Below are 22,391 nucleotides of genomic sequence, written 5' to 3'. Positions count from 1 at the left end.
GGCGCTGTAGAGAAACGGGCCAGGGTACTCTCCTCGCGCAGAGATGGGGCTGAGGGAAAGCTTCCTGAAAGATAAGATGCCTAAAGCAGAGTCTAAAAGGAATAACACAAGCAAATAAGAAGTGTGGGGCATTCCAACCCCTGTGAAGGATACATTGAATGAATGCTTGCAATGCAGTTGAAAACTGGGAGACCAACTAAGAGGTTATAATCCACATCCAGGCTGGAAAAGTTGGATCTAAAGTGTTCAAAGGTAGAGTCAAAAGGGATGTGGCAACTATTGGATGAGAGTGAGTGTTGGCTGGAAAATAAAAATCCAAACAGCAGAGCCAATTCCTAGGAAGAAAGATGATGGGTAGGGTTTGAGGCATGTTGAGTTTAACCATCAGAGGGACTTCCGAGTATAGATGCTCAGAAGTTCATTGGAGAAGAGGGCCTGGGCCAGAGATCTGAATTTGGGAATCATCACTGTGCAGGTTAGTGGTCCACTAGGTGCTATGAGAGAATGTGAGGAATGAGGAAGAGAGAGCAAGGAGGGAGTCCGGAGGAATAGTGACGTGGAAGACGCATTCTCGGGAGACCTTGACAATCAAAGAGGATTTCAAACAGAGGGGTGAGGAATATCAGATGCCACTGGGACATCCAATCACATGGAGGCAAAGGTGGCCGAGGGAAGGTTTAGTGGAGTTGTGCTGACAAATGCCAGACGCAGAGATAAGTAGTGAAAAAAGGAACCATAGGACACGGAAGTACCAGCATAGACCTGTGTTCTTCCAGAGCCTCACTGTGAAGGGACAGTGAGAGGGCAGCATCAGCAGGAAATCTGCAGTCAAGAGAAAGTTGAGAGAGACTTGACCATGAGTCTATGCTGAGGGGAAAGGGAAGGAGTGAAGATAGAAGAAGATGGATTAGGCAAAGGCCCTGGAGAGGAAAGAAATTGGAAGAAAGAACAAAATACTGATCTTTAAGATGTCAACTTTTGAAAAGCATTGGAAATCTTCCAAAATATTTATGAAAACACTCTATTTCCAATGATAAAGTGACTGCTGGGAGAGATCTTAGAACCAATTCACATGTCGACAGATCTGCTCTTTACACGTGATTCCAAAGGCTATTATGGAAAATTATTTTTAAAATCCTTAATAGGGAAATGTGGCTGCTTCATTTCATTATATGATGTGTTTGGGTACCACTTAAGATACAGATATATATATATATATACATATATATATATATATATATATATATATATATATATATATATATATATATATTTTGTAAGGCCCAGCCTTACAAAAAGCATCGGTTCTCAAGGGACTAGTCCTTTGATTATGTCTATAAATATAACTGCAATTAAATTATGTTAATCATTTTATTAGGTGGCACATTCACAAAACATTTACTAAAGACAGTTTACAAAATGCTTCATGCCAGCACTAGTTTCATTTCCATTAATATCACTGTAGTCTTATAATAAATGGTTTTCCATGATGCTTCAAGAAAATTAGAAAAAATAATTTAGAGGCTGTACTTCAAAAATAGATGTAAGGATAAATGAACTCTATGTTCTTAGAGTTTATTGTTTAAGATGAAGTTATTATTTTTAATGTTTAGCTTTTAGGAATAAATATCAGACCAGATTCCATTAGGTGAATCTGCTGCCCTACGTGGACAGTTTATAGAATGGAAAAGGAGTTTGTTCCTTCAAGCTGCGAGGTAGCGTCTTGATTCCACTGTTCTCTGATACCCTGCGGGAGGGCCCCACCATCAGAGCATGAATCTTAAGTCCTTGTCTCTTGTCTGGCTCTGGCTCTAGGCTGTTAACTCTACCAGGGCACCCCCTGGGTCTGCCTTACTCACCACACGCTGCCTGGTGCAGAGCACAGGCTTGGTTAATATTTGCAGAGTGGAAGCTTGTCTGTCATTTGCATTGACTTTAAAGGAAGGCTCGGACTCCCTAGGGAGCTCCACTGCAATTCAGTGAGCGCATGTGATGGGCCAGTCATTATTCCAAGACACTCCTTTGGGCAATCAAAGATGGCAGAGAGAAGGCCCTTCCCCAGAGAAGCCTGCCCTCTGGTGGGGAACTCAGACCTGTGGGCAGCAAACTGAGAAAAGGGCTGTGACACGGGTACAGTCCAAGTGCCATGAGAACAACGATGGCTTTCCACCTGGGAAGGAGGGGTGTGGGAATCGATGGAGAAAGCTGCACGTTGGGCCTTAGTTCGGCCTTGACCATGAGGAGCGTATTACTAAAGCCCAGCCTCCTGCTCTGCTCTCTGCCCTGCTCACGGCGCTGCCGCCTCTAACACTCAGGCTCCTTTCAGCCCTCACCTTGGAGGCCCAGGCGACGTGCAGCCCGGGATGATGGTGCGCCCCTGTCTTCCGCCTCAGGAATGTGAATGTCTAGTCCCCCCCCCCCCCCCCCATTTTCTCCTGTTTACCTCCAGAAAGTGCCTGGGATCCTGTGGACTCTCAGCCGCACTTGGGTAGACCTGAAAGGACCTACTTTGGGTCATTAGCCAACAAGGAGCATGTTAAAGAGTTACAACCTCATCTGTTTGCCTGGAAACCACAACCAGGATTTATTGAGTCCTACTGGATGCTGGGGATAGGATGGTAAACAAAACTGACGGAAACCCTGTCCTCCTGGGACGTGGTTACTGATGGAAAGCAACAAATGATGAAGAGTGATAAAGACGTAGTCTGTTAGATGATGATAAATGTGGGTAGGAAATGCTGAGAGAGACGCTGCAAATGTAAACAGGCTGCTCGGAGAAGCCTTGAGGAGAGGGTGGCGTTTGAACAAATACCTGTAGGAGTTGAGAGGGAGCCCAGTGGATCTCTGGAGGAAGAACGGTCCAGGTAGAGGCACCAGCAAATGCCACCGCCCTGCAGTGGGATAGTGCACAGTGTTTCCCAGAAATAGCGCGGCTGGAGCAGGAGAGCTAGGTGAGGGGGCGGGGGAGGCAGGGTGGTCTCGATGCATCTCCCTGGGTAGAACTTACAGGTGCTTGTGAAGACTTTGGCCTTCCCTCTGACCTGGGGAGCCACTGCCGGATTTTGCACAGAGAAATGAGTGGCATGATCTGATTGACTGATTACTAAGGATGCCGGGATGAGGTCAGCCTGGGGATAGAGAGGTAAAGGGGGCAGGGGAGATGAGCTAGGAGACTAGCAGAATATCCCTGCCAGACCTGATTCGGGGAAGGGGGGGTGGGGGGGACGGGAGGGGGAGACAACTTCAGAAATATTTTTAAAATAGACACAACAGCCCTAACCGGTTTGCTCAGTGGATAGAGCATTGGCCTTCGGACTGAAAGGTCCCAGGTTCAATTCCGGTCAAGGGCATGTACCTTGGTTGCAGGCACATCCCCAGCAGGAGGTGTGCAGGAGGCAGCTGATCGATGTTTCTCTCTCATTGATGTTTCTAACTCTCTATCCCTCTCCCTTCCTCTCTGTAAAAAATCAATAAAATATATTTTAAAAATAAATGAATAAAATAGACACAACAGACTTGCTCATGGATTGCATATGGGGTGTGGAGAAGGAGCCCAGGATGACCCCAAGGTCAGAGTTTGCTGTTGCCACGTCAGTTCTGTTGCCTGACTTCTCGGGTTGATGAGGGGAGGTCTGCCTGACTAGCCTCTGTGCTTCCAGAAAGAAAAGAAAAGAAGGCCAGGAAGAAACAGAAGGAAAGTTCAGGTGCACTTTTGCTCTTTAAGCTACAAAGACAGAGGCAGGAAAGGCAGAACTGACAACACAAAAATAGATTCAAATATGCCATGTTCAAGTTTCCCCTTCTGTTCCATTTTTTTCTTTTCTTCTCCCAAACCAAGGCCTCTCATCAAGGTGCCTGTGGGCGCCCCCTTTGCTGCTATAGATCCCTTTCGCCCCACTTCCCTGTGTGGCTGATGCTCGGATTGTTCTGCGTCAGCCAGGAGCTCATCTGGTCGCCAGCCCCAGGCTTCCTTTGTGACACTGCCTGTTCCGGGCGTGGTGGGGACGATGTCAGGAATTTCCAGGGGCCCGTTCGATTAATTATCTGCAGAACAGAAGCAAAATCCATCTCCTTTGGGTGAACAGACCCTCCTGTGTTTATTTTATGAGGCAGCTTGGGGCTTCTGTTTTCCATTCGAGTGATTGAGTCCAAGATTTTAATTCCGGTGGTTTCTCAAAATTTGTTCTTATTCACATTAGTTCTTATTCACATTCACTTATCCTTAAGTTTGGATCCTTTCCTCGGCACTTTCCTGCCACCCTTGAGCGCTGCTCTCCGGGAGGCGCTCAGCCAGTATTCTCTTGCAAATTGCAGACCAAAGTGAACTGTATTAAAATTGCCAACCAGGGCCCTAGTGGTGTGGCTCAGTGGTTGAGTGTCGACCTGTGAACCAGGAGGTCACAGTTCAGTTCCTGGTCAGGGCACGTGCCCAGGTTGTAGGCTCCATGGGGGGGGGGGGGGGGGGGTGGCAGTGGCAGCCAATCAATGATTCTCTCTCATCATTGATATTTCTATCTCTCTTTCCCTTCATTTCTGAAATCAGGTTTTTTTTAAAAAATTTTAATTGCCACTAAGTTTTGACAGAAGTGCCTCACAATTTAAACAGAATTTGCTATTTTGAGATTTTAAGTGTATAAATATCTGTTGCCCGTTAACAATACAACACTTTCAGGGTTTACACTGGAACAAAGTATATTTTTTAAGGTTGCCTTAAAACATGTTTTTAAAATCTCTCCTTCACTCTCTTTGAAAAGTACTTAAAAAGGTCTTGATTCTTTATCCCCAGGCACAAAACTAACCTGCTCCTAGCTCTCTCATCTCTGCCTCCGCGTGGGCATCAGCCTTTATGCCAACATGGAATCCGGGCCTAAAATACTGTATTGAAGCAATCCCTTATCACCTAGGTCTCCTGCCCGAGGCTGCTTAGCGTCGATTCAGTTTTGAATGTCAGTCTTTTTTATTTTCAGTAACTTATGGGAAGAATGTCCTGTCACTCACTTCCACAGTAATAATGCTTTCCAGAGTAAATTCCTGATCACTTACTGAGTCAGCAGCCATCTAAACCCATGATGTGTATTAACGCATTAGAGCCTTCCAACAGCTGTGTGAGATGGGTGTTCTTATGATCCCCATTTTGAAATTCAGAGCCTGCGTTTTAACAGAGGAGTTAAAACTCTGGGAGGTAAAAATCACTCAGCTCTTTGGAGCTTCCCCTGATCCGTTGTGTGGCCGCAGTAGTTTCTTGCCTGTTCTCTGCCTGCACAGGGGATGGGGAAAAGCTGATCGCATCTTTCCTTTGTAAGATTGCAAAGGTGTCAGTGTTTAAAACACCGAAGGTCAGCTCCATCACCTTGACCTTCTCAATTTCAGGAAGATGTAAAGGGATCCTTTTCCTAACCAGTTTTGGAGCTGACTTTGGAGGATGCACTGAAACCTGAACCCCAGTCCAACAGGGTCCCCAGGACGCTTAACCTGCCAGGTCAGGATGTGGCTTATTCCCTAATCCTGCAAGTGTGGACTGAGAAGGGGAAGATGGCAAGGGTCCTCCTGGAGCAATGCTAGGCCACGTCACCCTTGCCCCTGAGCTTTCTTTTTCTTTTTCCTTTTACTTCCAGATTGTGCTCAATGCCGGGCATGTGGTAAGCCCCTTCCACGGGTTCTCACTGAAACCATGCATTGGACTCATGAGCCATGCCATCGGAATCCCTATTTCATAGGAAAACTGAAACTTAGAAATATTCAGGAACTCACCAAAACTTAGCCAGCAGAGCAAGGAAGAGAGACGAAGCTTCAACTCAGGTCTACCTGCTTTCAAGTCGCATCCATTCAATCACAATATTGTGCTGTCCCCGTCACACACGCGCGCGCGCGCGCGCGCATACACACACACACACACACACACACACACACACGTGCCCCCTGCTTAATGTCCTCCCCAGCTGTGGCTTCAGGCTGAACAGGTCCTAAAGGTGTGTGCCTTCTGACCCCAAGGGTCCCTTTGAGAGTCACAGGTCCTGTGATGGCTTCTGCCCCTGCTCACTCTTGTCCTATCAACCACTTCCTCAAAAGGTGCCCTGTGGTGATCCCAGGGGTGTCTGGTGATCGCTTCGTCAGGTGCTGCCCCCCATCCTCAAGGAGCACCCCGGGTGCTACATTCTGAAGCTGGACCTGCAATTGCTGCTGTTTTAGAAACTGGTCTTTAAGGTTAAGTCCTGCTCGGCTATGGAGCAGCCATTGTCAGCACTCAGAATGCAGAATGCCATCAGTGAGGCTCACGGGGACAAAGGTTGAGCCAGCCTCTGCAGCTTTGCCTCAGGCACACTCAGAGGGCTAACCCTTTGTGCCACCACCACCCCCTCCTCCCAGAGTGTGTGGAAAAGTGGTGACACTCTAGAAAGCCCCAGATGACCTGTTAAAATGTTTGAGAACCTACGAAATCCCAATTCTGCAATCATTTCCTACCCTATTCTCCCAGACCTCCTTTAGAAAATCTGGGGAAACCATCCCATGCGTGACGGTGACCATCGCCCTGACGTTTTCTGGCACAAAGAGTGGCCGACCCCTTCCATGATTTGGGTCTCTTTTATAATCATTTCTCTCTGAGAAGGTTCCGGTGACCACAAGCCATACGGCAAATAGCTGGTTTCTATCGACCGCCTCTCTGCCAGGATTCATGGCTTTGGGGCGTTACTTGGATTGGACGATTTCAGGTTTTATTTCCACAGGCTTATTTGTTTCCTCTTTTGAATGCTTTCTTGCTTCGTTACTATTTTATATATAAGTTTTAAATAGCAGTGATTGATCATCTTTATGTCATAACGCTGCTGACTGTTCCAACTTCAGAGAAGGACCCTGAGACCACAGAACGGTTTTATTAGTGGAAGCATCATCTCCTGTAAAGTTTCAGAGCTTCTGTTTTCTCTTCCGGGCTTTTTGGTAGATGACCTGAGGGCTTCTTGGGAGTTTCATCTACAAGAAGTACCCTGTTTAGGCTGAAGTCAGGAAAGGGTCCTGCATCCACACTTCCTGGGCAACCTCCAGACAGTCTCAGCCCCCAGCCTACCTCCTCCTTCTTTGAATTCTTTATCTTTCTCTCCTTTTTCTTCCCTTTCTTGTTCCCTTTTACCTCCTCCTTTACCTAGTCCTCAGACTTTCTTTTGTTTCCAGTTTTTCTTCCCAGAGTTTCCCTTGGAGATTAGATAGAAACAACTGCACGCCCAAAACTTTTCAGCATGGTGAACCTAATGCCAACCTTCAACGTCCCTCGGGGAGGGACATCACGCCCATCACTTCATCCATCTTCCTCATGCCTCGCGAAGCCCCAGCCACAGCTGACCTCTCTCCACGCAGTGCTGTCCTTCCTTTGAGATGCTCCTCTGGAGCACATTCATTGCCGAGACTAAGGTGCTCACACCCTAGAGGCTGCCTCTGTGGTAGCAATGGCCTCTAGGATTGTGACTAGTAGAGCGTGTGAGCAGAAAGGGCTCCGTCCTCTGTCACTTTTATCACTGGACGCAACTGATCGCACTCTCCTTTACAGCTTCGGTTGCTCCCAACCAATCACACCAGTCACCACTATGACCACACCCCATGATTTCCACTCCTGGTTGGGGGAGGGATGGGTGCCAACCTGCCATCCTGGGAGACTCGCAAAGAGAAACACTTTTGGTTGGATTTGGTTAGATGTTGGTATAACTGGAAAAGAAGAATGAGATCCCCTGTTAATACGCTGCTAAAGAACCCAACTACCAAACCAGAGAGGTTGTGGTGTTTTCAGAGTCATGAATAAAGCAATAATCAGTTTAAAATAAGGTTCCTTTGTACCTTGAATATTCAGGGCGTGGGGAGGACAGCAGAGGGAAATCGAGAATTAGAGAAGAAAGAAAAACGTATTATGGTTCACTAATCTCTACACTTTTGCATGCTTTTTTTCTCTGCTTGTTGCATGCACTTACCCATTAATTATGTCAATAATGGAGAAGAAATGAAGCATTATGCTTGTGGTACAGCTGTTTAAAATGATCACTTTGAGACTGGTATGTTTTCCAGCACCTTTCTCTATGCATCTCATCATCAACAGACATCGCTTGCTGTGCTCAGTTGGTTATTCTTCGCCCCAAACCCCCCCCCCCCAAAAAAAATGGAATCAGTTGCCTCCCTGATGCTTTAACTGCAGCTGACGCAGCTGATTTGGAAAGCTCTAATGCTTGCTCCTGACTTGTTCAGATACTGCAGTGGTCATTATGATACACATCTGAAAACCAAATTCAAATCAAAGGATCCCTAGGCATGACTTTCCATGGTCAACGCCATTTCTGGGATGAGCATTTAACCCCAGAGATGCGGCTGTGCCCCCAGAGCCACTCTGTGTCTTTGGAGTTGTTTTTGGATCTCACAGCAGGGGGGGTTTGGGGGAGGATCGGTTCTTTGTAAGCCATTGGGAGGGAGAGAAGAGATCCAAGTGAAGCCTTTCGTCTATGGGCTGGCAGCTTGAGATTCTCAAATAGAGAAGTGAGCTGAAGAATCCACACAGGTAAGAGAGCCCTTCCTGCAGGACACGGGCTCGGGGACTGGACAGGAAGGCGAGGGCGCTGTGACAATGCGGCAGACCTGAAGAAGCCGCGGGCCTGCTTTGCCACTGCTTCGCCATTTGCCACGGGCCTCTCTTCATTTTCCTCCTCATCCTCTTTCCTTCCCACCACTTTCTCTTGCTTCAGGGAGGTTCAGAGAAAAGGCTTCCATTCTCCACAAGATTGCCAAGAAGAAGTGCCAGGTGGATGAGAACGAGAGGCAGAATGGGGCTGCCAATCACGTGGGTGAGTGCAGGGAGACCTGGTCCAGGGCCCTTCCTGGAGTGCGTGGAGGGGAGCGGAGAGCAGGGTCCCGTGCGCCCCTGACTCAGCACCGACACAAACCCCTGCAGCTCAGCCCTGTCCCGAGTGCTGGACGAAGTCCAGTGCCCCTGGTGGGTACAGGCCATGGATAGACACTCTGTGTCTCCTGCCCTAGGGGAACACCAAGAAGAAGAAAATGATTCTGTGAGGAATCTGAAATAAAGCCAGCTCCTAACCCAGGCATCTCCCTTGAAGACTAGAAAATCACTTTACTTTAGGGATGCCACATAAAGAGGACACACACACACACCCATCATTGACTATTTAACAAGAAGTAAGAGAGCACCTCTTCTGAAATTCTTGCCTGGTAACCAAATTTTATACGTATGACGTCGCATACAGCACACCCACCGAATTACCAGCTGGTTTACTTGGTGACTCCTAACTGAGTGGCAGGGTCCCTGCCAGATGCCACAGCCTCCCCTTTCTCAGGAAGTCCGCAATACTACTAGCCCAGGTCTTTTCTGGCTAACTTTTTCTGAGCGCCTGTGTGGCTAGATGAGGACATTCAGGCATCTTATCTTAACTTGGAACATGTTCCTCCTCTCCCGTCTGTAACTGTAATAGAGCTCTCTAATTCTAAATTCAAACTAAATTTAGCCTAATCTGGATCTATGCTATAAATGATGCTATTGCCCAAGATACTAAAATTATCTGCACACAAAATTCAACAGTGTTGCATTCAAAATACATGTGACTCCTTAGAAGAGTTTCTGTCTCTCCTGTTACCTTACTTACAGCTCAGGGGAAATCTTTGGCCAAGAAATAGTCAAGATGCTATTGGGTATGAAGGAAAAAAAAAAAAAAGCTGGAAGCACATACACTAAAATATGAATAATAGCTACTTCTTGGGGTTGGATTATGAATTATATCTTTTTTTTTCTCTGCTTGTTTATGCTTCTGTGAACTCGGACTAATTGTTTGGAATTAACATATCTTGCCTTTGTATTCTAAAAATGCAAAGCCACAGCACAAAAGTCTAACTGCATAGGCTGAGTTTTGCTTCTGGTATTTAAGTTCAGTTACACAAGCTATTTTTCTGCACCACTTGTTGATTTTTGTGGAATAAGGCAGCTTGCAGTCTAAGACTTAGATGCCTGGGTTCAGTCCCAGTCCTTCTCCTAATGACTGGCTGACCTTAGACTTGGGTTGAACCCTTCATGAGGGTTCATGGACACATAACTCCAAGGATGCTCCTGTGCAGACTGGGCCTCTGAACAACTTTATAACTAAAAAAAAAAAAAAAAGTTACAAAATCTATGTCCACAATCTTTTCAAAATGAGTCCAAGTTTTTTTCACACATTCTTTGGTGCTGAGACCCCAGCCTGCCATGTAAAAGCACAGCATTAGCTAAGACGTACTCGGTTAGGTATCGTGCCTGGGAGGTTGTTTCTTCTCATCTGTTCATGTCTTTTCTTGGGCATCTTAACTCCATTTTGGTACCCAGCACCCTGCATTGCTAGGGTCAAGTTTGACCATTGCAGGCCTATCCTAAAGTTGTATTACTTCAGCCAATAGACTCCCCAAAGCAGAGTTTTTCTTTTCCCCCAGACGTAGTATTTTTTAGTTTAGTAAATAACTGGGCAAAAATAAAAATAAAAATAAATAAAAAAAAAATAACTGGGCCAACCTTCTGGGATAAACTGGCGTAGCCAGACACAGCAGATCATCACATGCATGTCACTGTCACTACTAAAAATATGGGAAGATAAAATAAATTTGAATTTCTATGGGTTTCCATATGTAAAGATTTTATGCCTCTATATTTCACAAGTAAATACATAAATGAACAAACATTTCCCTATGATTTCCAAAATTTGGCCACTTCAGATCCAACAATTTTTGTGTAACTCTCCAATTACTTTATGTGATGTTTTACCAGCGAGAGAAATTGTTGGTTCTTCTGAAGTTGCTAGAAAAACAAGCATTTGATACTCTGTGAGCAGCCTGCCACTCTCGTGTCTCATACCGATGGGTATTCTGGTGCTCCCGGCGGCCCTGACACTGAACCACACGGCTCCATGGTCTCCCGAAGTCCAAGACTCTACCCAGCACGGCCAGAGGGTCTGGGAAGCTCCTAACCTCCTCCCGCTGAAGGCACAGCAGACCTGGCTGGTGCCTGCACAGCTCGCCTGGTTCAGGAGGGCTGAGTCTGCTAGAACGCCCAGGGAGGAATGGTACAAACCTTCGCCGCTTGGTGCAACCCCAGCCTGATCTCCCCTCAGAAACTACCATCCATCGTCTGTCTCCCTTGGCCAGTATTTTAGGTGTTCTTTCCAGTATGGCCCTTACCCCATTGATGCCATCTGCTTTCTTTGTGTGTGTCCCCATTATGTCACAGAAAAAATCGAGCTCCCCAACAGCACCAGCACGGAGGTTGAAATGACGCCATCCAGTGATGCTTCAGAGCCCGTGCAGAACGGCAGCCTCTCCCACGGCATTGAAGCTGCGGAGGCCCAGGTACGGCTTCTGGTCATGGCCTTTCTGGGCTGCTGGGGTTGGTTTGTGTGTGATGTCCTAGTAGAGCAGCACGGAGCCCACCTTCTCCCTGGAGCCCAGCTCCCAGCGGGGAGGACCCGGCCAGGTCTGACTTGTTCGTGTGTGTACTTCCCAGCACCAGCCCAGGACCCTGCTGCGTCACACTCTCCACGTACTGAATAAATACACATATTCTCTAAACCAGGGTTTCTCGGGGTGAGGTTGGAGGACTCATGCATCAAATCATAAAAATATAGATCCTGCCCCCTCCAGTGTGTCCAGTGGTTAGAGCTTCAGCCACACACCAAAGGATCGCGGGATTGATTCTTGGTCCAGGGCATGTACCTGGGTAGCAGGTTCATTCCCCAGCCCTGCTTGGGGTTTGTGTGTGGGAGGCAATTGATGTGTGCCTCTCACATTGATGTTTCTCTCTCTCTCTCTCTCTCTCTCTCTCTCTCTCTCTCTCTCTCTCTCTCTCTCTCTCCTCCTCCTCCTCCTCCTCTTCCTCCTCCTCCTCCTCCTCGTCCTCCTCCTCCTTCTCCCTCTCTCCCTTCCACTCTCTCTAAAAATCCATGGGGAAAAAAATATCCTCAGGTGAGGGTTAATAACAACAACAAAATGGAGATTCCCTGAACCTGATGAAACAGGACCCCTGGGAAGCAGCATTTTTGGACTTGCTTCCTAGGTGGTTCATAATGCATGATAAAGTTAGATAGCTGCTGTGGTCTGATCTTTTCTCTGCCTTTAAGGTGAGGATTAACAGAGACACCACAGGTACCACACCTCCATGAGCCCTGTTTGGGCTCCTGCAGCTGAAAGTCATTAGTATTGTCTGCCCCAATTCAGTGGTGCAGCCAGGGCACAGCTGTTTGACCTGGTGGTTGTACCCTGTGCCACAGATGTGGTGCTGGGCACTTTATATGTGTTCTCACCTTTAAAGCCCACAGCTGAACCCTAGCCAGTTTGGCTCAATGGATAGAATGTTGGCCTGTGGACTTGAAAGGTCCCAGGTTCGAATCTGGTCAAGGGCATATGCCCGGGTTCAGGGCTCGGTCCCCAGTGGGGGGCGTGCAGGAGGCAGCCAATCAGTGATTCTCTATCATCATTGATGTTTCTATCTCTCCCTTCCTCTCTGAAATCAATAAAAATATTTTTTTAATAAAAATAAATAAAGCCCACAGCCGAAGCTAAAGTCATTTAGTGTCTCCATGTTATTTGTGTTTGAGAAAGCTAAAGCTTCGCAAGATGAAGTAGTTACCCAGGATTACCTCGCTTGTAGGTGGCAGAGCTGAGATCTGATCTCAGGACTGTCCAAATATAGCACCTGCACTGCTTCCACCACGCAGCTCTGCCTCAGTACCGCAGTGGCTCAAAAAAGCAGGCAGAAAGGAAAAGTAGGTGGTACTTGTCAGGTCTCTGGGTCTCATCTGGAATTTCTGAGGCATGGAGTCCCAAGCTCACATTTTAATCAGGCACCTAGGCGGGTGTTTCTCAAACTTTAATATGCTTATGCATTTCCTGGGGGACGGTGTTAAAATTCAAATCTGCTGTTGTAACGAGCTCCCCGCCATCCTGATGTTGCTGGTGGAAGGACCACACTGAGTCAGCACTATGCTAACGTCTGAGACCCACTTCTCTAGACAGGACTTCCCCAGTGAGCTGGAAAGCTTATGGTGCCCTCGGAGGAGCCCAGCTGCGGTGATGCAGCCCAGCACACTCTTCCCCTGCATCCCAGGATGCACTGCGGCAGAGGAGACGCTCTTCCCCTGCATCCCAGAATGCATTGCGGCAGAGGGGCCTGCACTTAGGAAACATGCTAATGCAAGGAAAGCCTCTTCGCATAAACGAGAGTAAAGATGTGGAGCATAGGTCATATACCTATTGGTCATTTGAATGTCTTCTTTGGAAAGATATCTATTTAAGTCCTTTGTCTATTTTTAAACCGGGATTTATTTTTAACTTTTTCTATTGAGATGTAGGGGTTCCTTATATATTTTGGATATTAACCCCTTAAAAATATACGCCTTGCAAACATTTTCTCCCATTCCATAGGTTGCCTTTTCATTTTGGTAATTCTTTCCTTTGGTGTGCTTTTCACAATATATACTTAAATCTTCACATCATACATGTTAAATATATAGGATTTTATTTGTCAGTGATGCCTCATGAAGCTGGGAAAATCAATAACTAAAGGAAAGGATAAGGAAGCAGCAGCTCTTTCTGCCCTTGTCTCCTCTGCCTCTGGGCTCTCACCCTCCTGCCCGGAGCCCTGTGGTCCCTCCGCATTAGCTCAGGGGTGAGCTGGCAGAGCGGCTTATGTCCACATGGATAAGCAGCATGTGGCAGCAGGAGCAAGGCCCCAAGGACATCTGGTTGCCCTTGGTGACGGCACAGTCACAGGTGTGTGGAGGGCAGCCTGGTCGCTGTGCCTCTCCATCTGGCTGGCAGAGGGACATCTGTGCCCCCCACAAGGGAGCACCTTGCAACAGGGAAGTGAGAGAATCCCAACTGATCACTCTCTGAGCAAAGCTACAGCCCCCAGGTCTCACACAGGGAAACGGGACAGATCTGTTTCTCCTGATATGCTGAGAGCTCAAGGACAAAGAGCCACGACCAGGACCAGCTGGCTGCTGAGCAACCTGGGAGTGAATTCCAGATCCACCAAAACAAGTTACCTAACCTCACGTTAGTTTCCTCATCTGCAAAGTACAGGTAATAATAATAATACCTGCCTCGTTAGGGTTATTAGGAGAGTTACAGAGCTAAGTGCTTCTATTTATATTATATGTTCATACTTAGCATATAAGTCGCTATGAAGCGTACTGACCATCAGGGGCAGATGCCCTAACAGGAGCTGCCGAGCTGCAGTGACTTGGCAGCGGCAGTTCTCGGGTGACGCACCCTGAAACCGGAGAGGAGGGAGCCCGATTCCTCTCAGGGAGGGCCACATGATTCCACCTTCAGCCGTGGGCTATGTTGCTGCTGGGGCACTGTCAGCCCCGAATCTGGTTTACTGCACACTTGCGTTTGTGTTCCACACCCTGTACAACAGCAACTTTGCAGAGTGCCCTCTCGCACTCCGGGACCCCTCGGGGGATGTCGTAGAGCTGGTTTTGGCCCAATCCCCGCAGACCAGGCCAAGGGACCCCACCTGCCCGAGGGACCCTGCTCATTCCACAGACGCCCTTCGAGCCATAGCGCCACTCCAGGTGCAGCCTGCTGGGGAGGGACCATGGGAGGTTGGCTCCAGGGCGTGTCTGGCCTGTCTTGTCCAGTCCCGTCCTGGCGGCCACCTTCTAATTAATTTCCTTTCTATGTGCATGAATCTGTGCACCAGGTCACTAGTATATATATAAAATGCTTGGGGTAGTCAGGGTGTAATAAGTAAATAAGTAAACATTTGTGGTAGGTAAATCATTGTGGTCCAGTGTCTGTACAAAATGCTCTGGGAGGAAAGTATACTAGTAAAAGCTTCTTAAAAGAGGTAACATTTGAGCTGGATATTGATGGGTGAGTAGGAGTTTGTCTCTCAGAGAAGGAGGAGATGATCAAGAGGAAAATATGTGCAAAGGTGTAAAACTTTAAGAGGGTAATTCATGGTTAGCAATTGGTAAGAAGGTCAACAGAACTATAAGGTGAAGAGTGAGGAGAGATCCACCAGGAAAAGTAAACTGGGCTGAAATTCTTCAGCTGTTTAATTAAAAAGTTTGTAGTGTCAGGGATGTGCTAGGCACTGGAGATGCTCACATCTTCGCTCTAGCAGAGCGAGAGACTGCGACGACAAACCAAGATACAATTCTTGGTGGCCATAAGGCCATGAAGAAAGTAGAGCATGATGATGCAAGAGAGGACCAGCGGAGTGGCCCCTTTAGGTTGGGAGATGAGGGAAGGCTACACCAAGGAGGTGGTGTTTGAACCGGGGCTGATCTCCAAGGAGCCAGCCAAGGGAACAGCGCCCACAGAGGCAGAAATGAGCTTGACTTATTTGCGGAACAGAAAAGTCAACGTGGCTGCTGTTTACAGGTGGAGGGAGTGAGGAGCGTGGCAATGAGGTTGGACAAGAGGGCCAAGCGGAAGTGGCCCACCTTGTAGACAATGATAAGGAAGTTCACTTCCTTCTAGGGCAGCAACAAGCCATTGGAGGCTCCCAGATGTGACCTGCGCTGGTAAAAGACCCTTGGGGCTGTGGAGTGGGATCAGATTTGGGGGCAAGAGGTTTTGTAACAAGAGTAGAACAAAGAAGTCGCTGCAGGCGTTAAGCTGATTGATGGTGGCGCAGACCAGTGCAGTAGACGGTGTAAGGGGAAGTGTGTGGATTGGGAAGGGCATTGTAGGCACCCCCAAGCAGTCTGAACTTCCCCTGTTGGGAGAGGGGGACGGTGGCAGCATCCGGTTTGTAGGATGGGAAGCTAGCTCTTTCAGGACAGTTAGGAGGCCAGCGTGGAAGAAGGCTAGATACGGCGCAGTGAGGTAAGAGCCTGTGGGTTCAAGGATCAGCAAACTATGGTCCGTGGCCAAATGTGGCCCGTACAACCCATGAGACAGGAGTGTTTTTACATATTTAAATGTTTTTCTTTAAAAAAAAAAAAAGAAAGAAAGAAAGAAAAGCAGCATATATGACAGAGACCATATGGATTACAAGGCCTAAAATATTTACTATCTGGACCTTTACAGAAAAAGTTTGCCCACCCCTAGTTTAGACCATCTGCAGTCTTTAAAAAGAAAAAAAGGAAACGAAGGCTGAGGACGCTCTTCATGTACTGATGGAATTATCTTCAATATATGCTGTTAAGTGAAAAAGGCAACATGCCAAATTACATCCAGCAGGCTCTATTTGTGTGAGAGGGAGACGACATGAGCACTTGCCTGCGATGCTGCTAGAGACTGGGCAAGCGGACCACCTCCACAACAGGGGCCTGGCGAGGAGCAACTGGTGTGGGAGGGCGTCTGTTCAGTATGCAGCCCCTGTAGCTTTTGAATGTTGAACCGCTTACCTACATTACCTAGTCCCCAAAAATGCGACAACAGAAACAACAGTGGGCTAAATTAAAAGCACAATATGCTTTAGTGGTTTAAGACCAGAGACTCCGGGGACAGACTGTATGAATTCAAGTTCCAGGTCTGCTACTTACCCCGCCGTGTGACTTCGGAAAAGTCACTGAACCTCTCTGTTCTCCACTTCTCCTTTCTGTGAAACAGGAATGAGAAACAGCACCTACTTCATATCATTGTTGTGAGAATGAAATGCTCTTAACAGTTCTTGGCACGCAGTGAGCGTTGCGTAGGCATTTGCTGTAATTAGAAGCACTTAGGAAAACGTTTTCTAAATGGCTATGGAGGCCCATATGACAATGGCAGTGCAAGGATGGCAGTGGCTAGATTTAGGTCTGTTTCTGAGACCGAATTGAGAAGATTTGATAATAAATTGGTCATAGAGCATGAACAAGAAAAGGAGGTTGTCGATGATGCTGAGGTTCCTGAGCTGGAAGATTGAGTGACAGGGTAAATTAGGGCTATGACTCCAGGGTTAGAAAAAGCCTGTGACGTTGGAATGCTCAGGCCACCGAAGCACAGTTTCACAGACATGACTCTGGGCGTTCCTGTTGTGTAGTTTTATTTCTTTCCTGGTTGTATTTTTATCAAAATGCATGAATGATGAGGTGTACATCAGCTTTATTAATGGGTGTGATGAGTCCATGCATCACGTGCGCATCGCTGGGATTCTCCTGAGAGTCTAGTTCCATGTAATTAATGTGCTGTTTTAAAAACCCTATTTACAAGTGAACTACTTTTACAGCGACACCTCATCTCATCCCTGAGAGCTTTCTTCCGTACAGACTATGCCGGTAGCGAAGAGCATTTTAAAATATTCTCTCCCAAGGAGCCCCTTTGCAGGAGCTTTTTTGCTTCATCTGTATATTCTGTGGAATCAAGAAAATAATGCGATTTCTTAAACGGCTTAGTGCTCATTATCTATTCCCACTGACTGCGGGCACAGTCTTATTGATTCTAACGTAGAGGGAGCTGATTTGAGCTGCTACTGAGAATTTACCAACCTCCAAATTTTCAGTGTTGAGAGTTTATCCAGGTTTGAAAGGCAGTTGAAAGAAATACTCTCTGCCACCCAAGAACCCAGCATTTTCTTACATTTCAATTCTGCCAATCTAGCCAGGAGCCCGGTGATGGCACGTGGCTGGCTTGTTGCATGAGGCTGCCTGCCCAGCTGGGTCATGGCCCTCGGTGCCGTATCACTGTCCTTGATGCCGGTCGTGGTCCTCCATGCAGCATCACGGTCCTCGATGCCGCCCCCTCAAGCCCTTTGAGCACACACTCACAGGAGAGGGTAGAAGGGGAAATGCCTTGCAAATTTCATAGATTCTGAAATCTGAAAATCTAACTTGTTTTTTGATTGTGTCCTACGTTTTTGTGTATTGTGAGATGGCTTTTTATATGTTGCAGCTTTTTTTTTCATCTAGTCTCTAAAATGTCTCCCTGTCCTCAGGGAGATCAGAATTGTCCTGACTTTGGTTAAGAGTTGCTCAGATGCACCAGTGGGCAAACGGATTTATACAAGAAAAGCACAGCCCTAGGAAAAAGAGAGATATAGATATGAGTATGTGTACAAGCATAGATAGATAGATAGATGGATGATAGGTGAATAGATAGATAGATGATAAATAGATAGGTGAATAGATAGATGATAAATAGATAGGTGAATAGATAGATAGATGATAGATAGGTGAATAGATAGATGATAAATAGATAGGTGAATAGATAGATAGATGATAGATAGGTGAATAGATAGATGATAAATAGATAGGTGAATAGATAGATGATAAATAGATAGGTGAATAGATAGATAGATGATAGATAGGTGAATAGATAGATGATAAATAGATAGGTGAATAGATAGATGATAAATAGATAGGTGAATAGATAGATAGATAGATAGATAGATAGATAGATAGATAGATACGGAGATATGTGTAAAATGCAGGCTTTTTCTTATTTCCTTACTTACAACTTAAATAGCACCTTACCATGTTCAGCACTTCCTGTGTCCTGTTGGGAACGCATCCCTGGCTTCTATCTCTTCAGTCCAGCATTGGTCTTCACGCGGCCTCCGTGGAGTGTTTGAAGCCTCAGAGCGCTGGTCAAATGGAGGCTGGAAGGCTAGTGACTGAGTAAAGGATGAGCAGGGAAAGACGATGGGAGGGATGGTGATTTTAGGTTTCTCTAAAAAATGAGTAAAGATACCTCTCTTCTGTTCAATTTGGATCGCTGTGGGTAGTAAAAAAAGCATCCTTAGTAAGGACTGGATTATTGTTGTTTAAAATTACAGCTATGACTTTGGAGCCCCTTAGAGAGACTTCATAATCAGCATTGGTCAAAGCCGTCAGCTCTGATGGGGAGTTCCATGATTGTCTAAGCAGGTGGTACCGACAAACCATTTGATTCTTTCTTTCTAAAATATCACTCTTAGTTAGGAAATGTTTGCAGTGCTACCAGAGGTGAGGTTTAACAGAGAGACTGAACCTCAAACCCTCCTATTATTCAAAGAGCAAGTATCTGTTCTAACTGATCAATGTGTAATAACCAGGTCCACCACTTTGAAAGTTTAAAAACAGTCAATAATCACATATCCCAATCTCTTGAAACATAAGAGATTCTGGCCCCCAAGAAATGGGGGCTCTAGTGGGAAGTGGGGTTGTGTCTGTGTATCTGACACTACCAGGGCCCAGGGGCAATGTGGGGGGAGAGGCCAGGGCCTAAGAGTGAAGGAAAAGAATATCCAAAGGTTCTCCATCCCACTTAATTTTCCTAGGCCTCGGCCAGTGATGGTGAACCTTTGAGCTCGGCGTGTCAGCATTTTGAAAAACCCTAACTTAACTCTGGTGCCGTGTCACATATAGAAATTTTTTGATATTGCAACCATAGTAAAACAACGATTTATATTTTTGATATTTATTTTATATATATAAATGCCATTTAACAAAGAAAAATCAACCAAAAAAATGAGTTCGCATGTCACCTCTGACACGCGTGGCATAGGTTCGCCATCACTGGCCTAGGCCATGTTAGATCTATTATAGCCTTAGGAAAGAAACTCGTTAGTATCAAAGAAAACCTAACACTAACTATAAAATAAACAAAAACAGAGATTCCTGCCAAACCATAGCACATGCATTCTATTTCTGGAGGAGATAACACTCAAAGACCTTGTGAACACATTTAAAAATAAATAGCTATAGTCCGACTCGATTTTCTGCCTAAATTTGAATATTGACAAAGAATTATATCTTCACTAAGAATCTTACTGTTAATTATACCATTTGTCATTGTGCTTTCTGAAAGTTTGAAAAATGTCTATTCATCATTCATCTAAGATACATTAAGGGCTGACTGACTATTAATAAAAAGGGGGGGAAAACTCCATTACCACCCTGAAAAAAAATACTGACATTAATACTACTGTTCCTGTTAGTAATTCTAATGCAATTGATAATAAAATGATGAGAATGATTTTTGAATTATTTTTTACGATCCTCCAGTTGCTTTTATGTTGGCTGATCACTTATGATTTGTATCAGCAGGATTTACGAAGCCCATGAAAACTATGAGAAAACCAATTTACAACAGCAATACAGAAAGAAATCTATCTTGTCAGTAGGTTGCACCTCAGAATTATTTGGGAAAAATGCAAAGTGAAGGAAAGCAATTGCATTTCACCAGACTCTCCAAATGCCATTTTACATTATAATAGATGGTTTCGGGGCTTCTGGGAAAACTGAAGTCCAGACAGCTTCATCACTCACAGCAGAATATTTCAAGACCTTGATTTCCATTCAAAGTCACGTAGAAGCAAATTAAGTTTTTTTCAGGTTGCCAATACTTAGTGAAACCTTATCATTTTGTGTTTAATATGCTAAATTCTTGATGTTAGATTTTTTTCCATCTATATGTAAAACGAACCATAGGATAGTAACAGAAGAGGAGTGAATTATTTCTTACCACGAGACGAGCAGAAATGTATCACTTTTTCTTTTTTTTTTTAATTCTGTTTGCTACTTAAATGTTAGCTCTGTTGGTTTAGCTTGTCCACACAGAAGGCAAGACAAATGCCTCGGATGGTGCTCCCTTCCAAAAAGAGATGCACTTTGTACTTATCTCTTAGAAAAACATAAGTGACAGAAACGTAGAAGACAAGAATAGAGTGCAGAGAATGAGGGATATTAGTAAAACATACAAATGCAAAGACATTGAGAAACTAAGAGAACAAAAATGAGATTTTTCTTAAGACTCAATAAAGAATGAGTGGGTTGGAAGGCATTTAAAAATAAATTCCAGCAAGAAAATCCAATGATTTATTTCAAAGTCAAAAAGTTTATTCAAAAATGAGATCTTTAAGAGAGATAAATACATTATTTTGTTATGGTCGTCTAAGCAGATGAATACACCGACCATATGGATTTTTCTCGTTTTAGCTGATTTCCTTTGTACTAAAGCACCAGTGGCGTTTAAGGTTACAAAGTGGAAAGCACTCTGGAACGTGTCTTGGGAGGCACCTTCCACTTGCCAAATAGTTGTCCATTTCAGAGCCTCTCACTCTATCAAAGTGTGACTGTGCATTTCTGGTGATTTTACCTTTGAGAGTTCCAGCTCTGCTACTGCTTTCACTCTGCACAAAACACAGAATCAAGGTGTCACAATATTTTGAGTCTCACCATCTGTTTGGAAGCTTTGTTTCTGATAGGAAGTCTACTTACAGCCTACCTCCCGAAATAAAATAGCATTTTCTCCGTAGGGCTGCGAAACTTTCCCTTTCATGTTATTCATTCATCTTACCTAGGAGGAAAATAAATTAGATTGTTGGCATCACTACAGTCAGTGAATGCTCAGTCAATGTATGACTGGTTAGATGAAGGAGCAAAATTATTACCGTTTCCACTTTCACATCAAATAATTGAATTATAGGGTTGTATTGCTGGAAGTACCATAATTCACTTGGTCAAACCACTTTCTCATGGGAAATTATTTCTCTGAATATTTATTAAACCTAATAACAATAATCAATCTTTATTGAGTGTTTACTCTGTGCCAATCGGTGCTCTGAGTGCTGTTTACGGATTATCTCAGATAATTTTGTCGGAGCAATAATGTTGTAAAAGGACATTCTGGAGCAGAAGTGGGTATGTGTCTATAAATCCCTTCTCCAGCAGTCCCCTCGTTGGGGAAGGCACTGTCAGGGTTTCTTCTCTCCCTGGGAACCTCCCACACACGCACTAGATGGGCACATATACCATTTCACCAGTTCCCCAGGAGACCTAATTGGAAAAGTAAAACACGCCACCTCTATCAAAGACAGTATTCTGAATGCTTCCATAACGAAAGAGAACAGAGGTAGGAGGGAAAGCAGAGAGTCCTTGTTTAAAGACGATGCTGTTTTGTGGTGCATCTTCTTCAGCTGAGGTTCGGTTGGCCTTTGAACACTGAATGCTGGTGCCTGGAAATAACCCACCTTCTATTCCAGTCCTTGCTAAGGTTAGCCTCCGGAAAGTTTATTGTTGTAAAAGGTGTGATCCATCTCCTACAGTGTCCCCTTGAGGTTCATCTTAGAGGTAGCTGGTGCAGGATGATCCGCAGTTATGGGAGTCAGGGGAGACATCAAGCAATGGAATACGCATAACATCTCCAAGCCTCATTTTGGCCATTGGTATACTCGGTTGTCGCCTCCTTCTACATCAAGCCAGGGCAAAATTCCTGCATTTTCTTCTTGGACAGAGATGCTACAGAACAAGACTTTCTTCTTTTTCTATATTTGAAGACATTCGTTAATATCTTAGCTCTCACACTTCATTTTTTTAATTTGTACCATAGAGATATCATCCAAGGAGAAAGAGGAGGAAAGAGAATATCACAATGCCCCCTCCTATCCACACAAACACACACCCCAAATCTGCTTTCTGTTTCCCCTTCCAAGCTGCCCAGGGTGTTATAACAAAAATGCCATAGACCAC

General features: G+C 45.4%; 1 protein-coding gene across 7 annotated transcripts in view; it reads left to right on the top strand.

Annotated features, from left to right (window-relative positions):
• The window catches only part of SLC24A2 (solute carrier family 24 member 2), a 229,181-nt gene that overhangs the window by 175,250 nt on the left and 31,540 nt on the right, over window positions 1–22,391 (top strand). For 6 of the 7 annotated variants that reach the window (XM_036331261.1, XM_036331258.1, XM_036331260.1 and 3 more), the window contains 2 exons: window positions 8,718–8,816; window positions 11,237–11,355. In XM_036331261.1, the coding sequence (XP_036187154.1) occupies window positions 8,718–8,816; window positions 11,237–11,355 (218 nt within the window). The remainder of the gene's footprint in view (window positions 1–8,717; window positions 8,817–11,236; window positions 11,356–22,391) is intronic. The other variant, XM_036331262.1, reaches the window with a different exon arrangement.

This window comes from Myotis myotis, unplaced genomic scaffold (assembly GCF_014108235.1).
Source record: "Myotis myotis isolate mMyoMyo1 unplaced genomic scaffold, mMyoMyo1.p scaffold_m19_p_12, whole genome shotgun sequence".
NCBI classification, from domain to species: Eukaryota; Metazoa; Chordata; class Mammalia; order Chiroptera; family Vespertilionidae; genus Myotis; species Myotis myotis.
The sequence above is the reverse complement of the archived record's forward strand: the minus strand, read 5'-3'. Positions and strand labels throughout refer to the sequence as shown.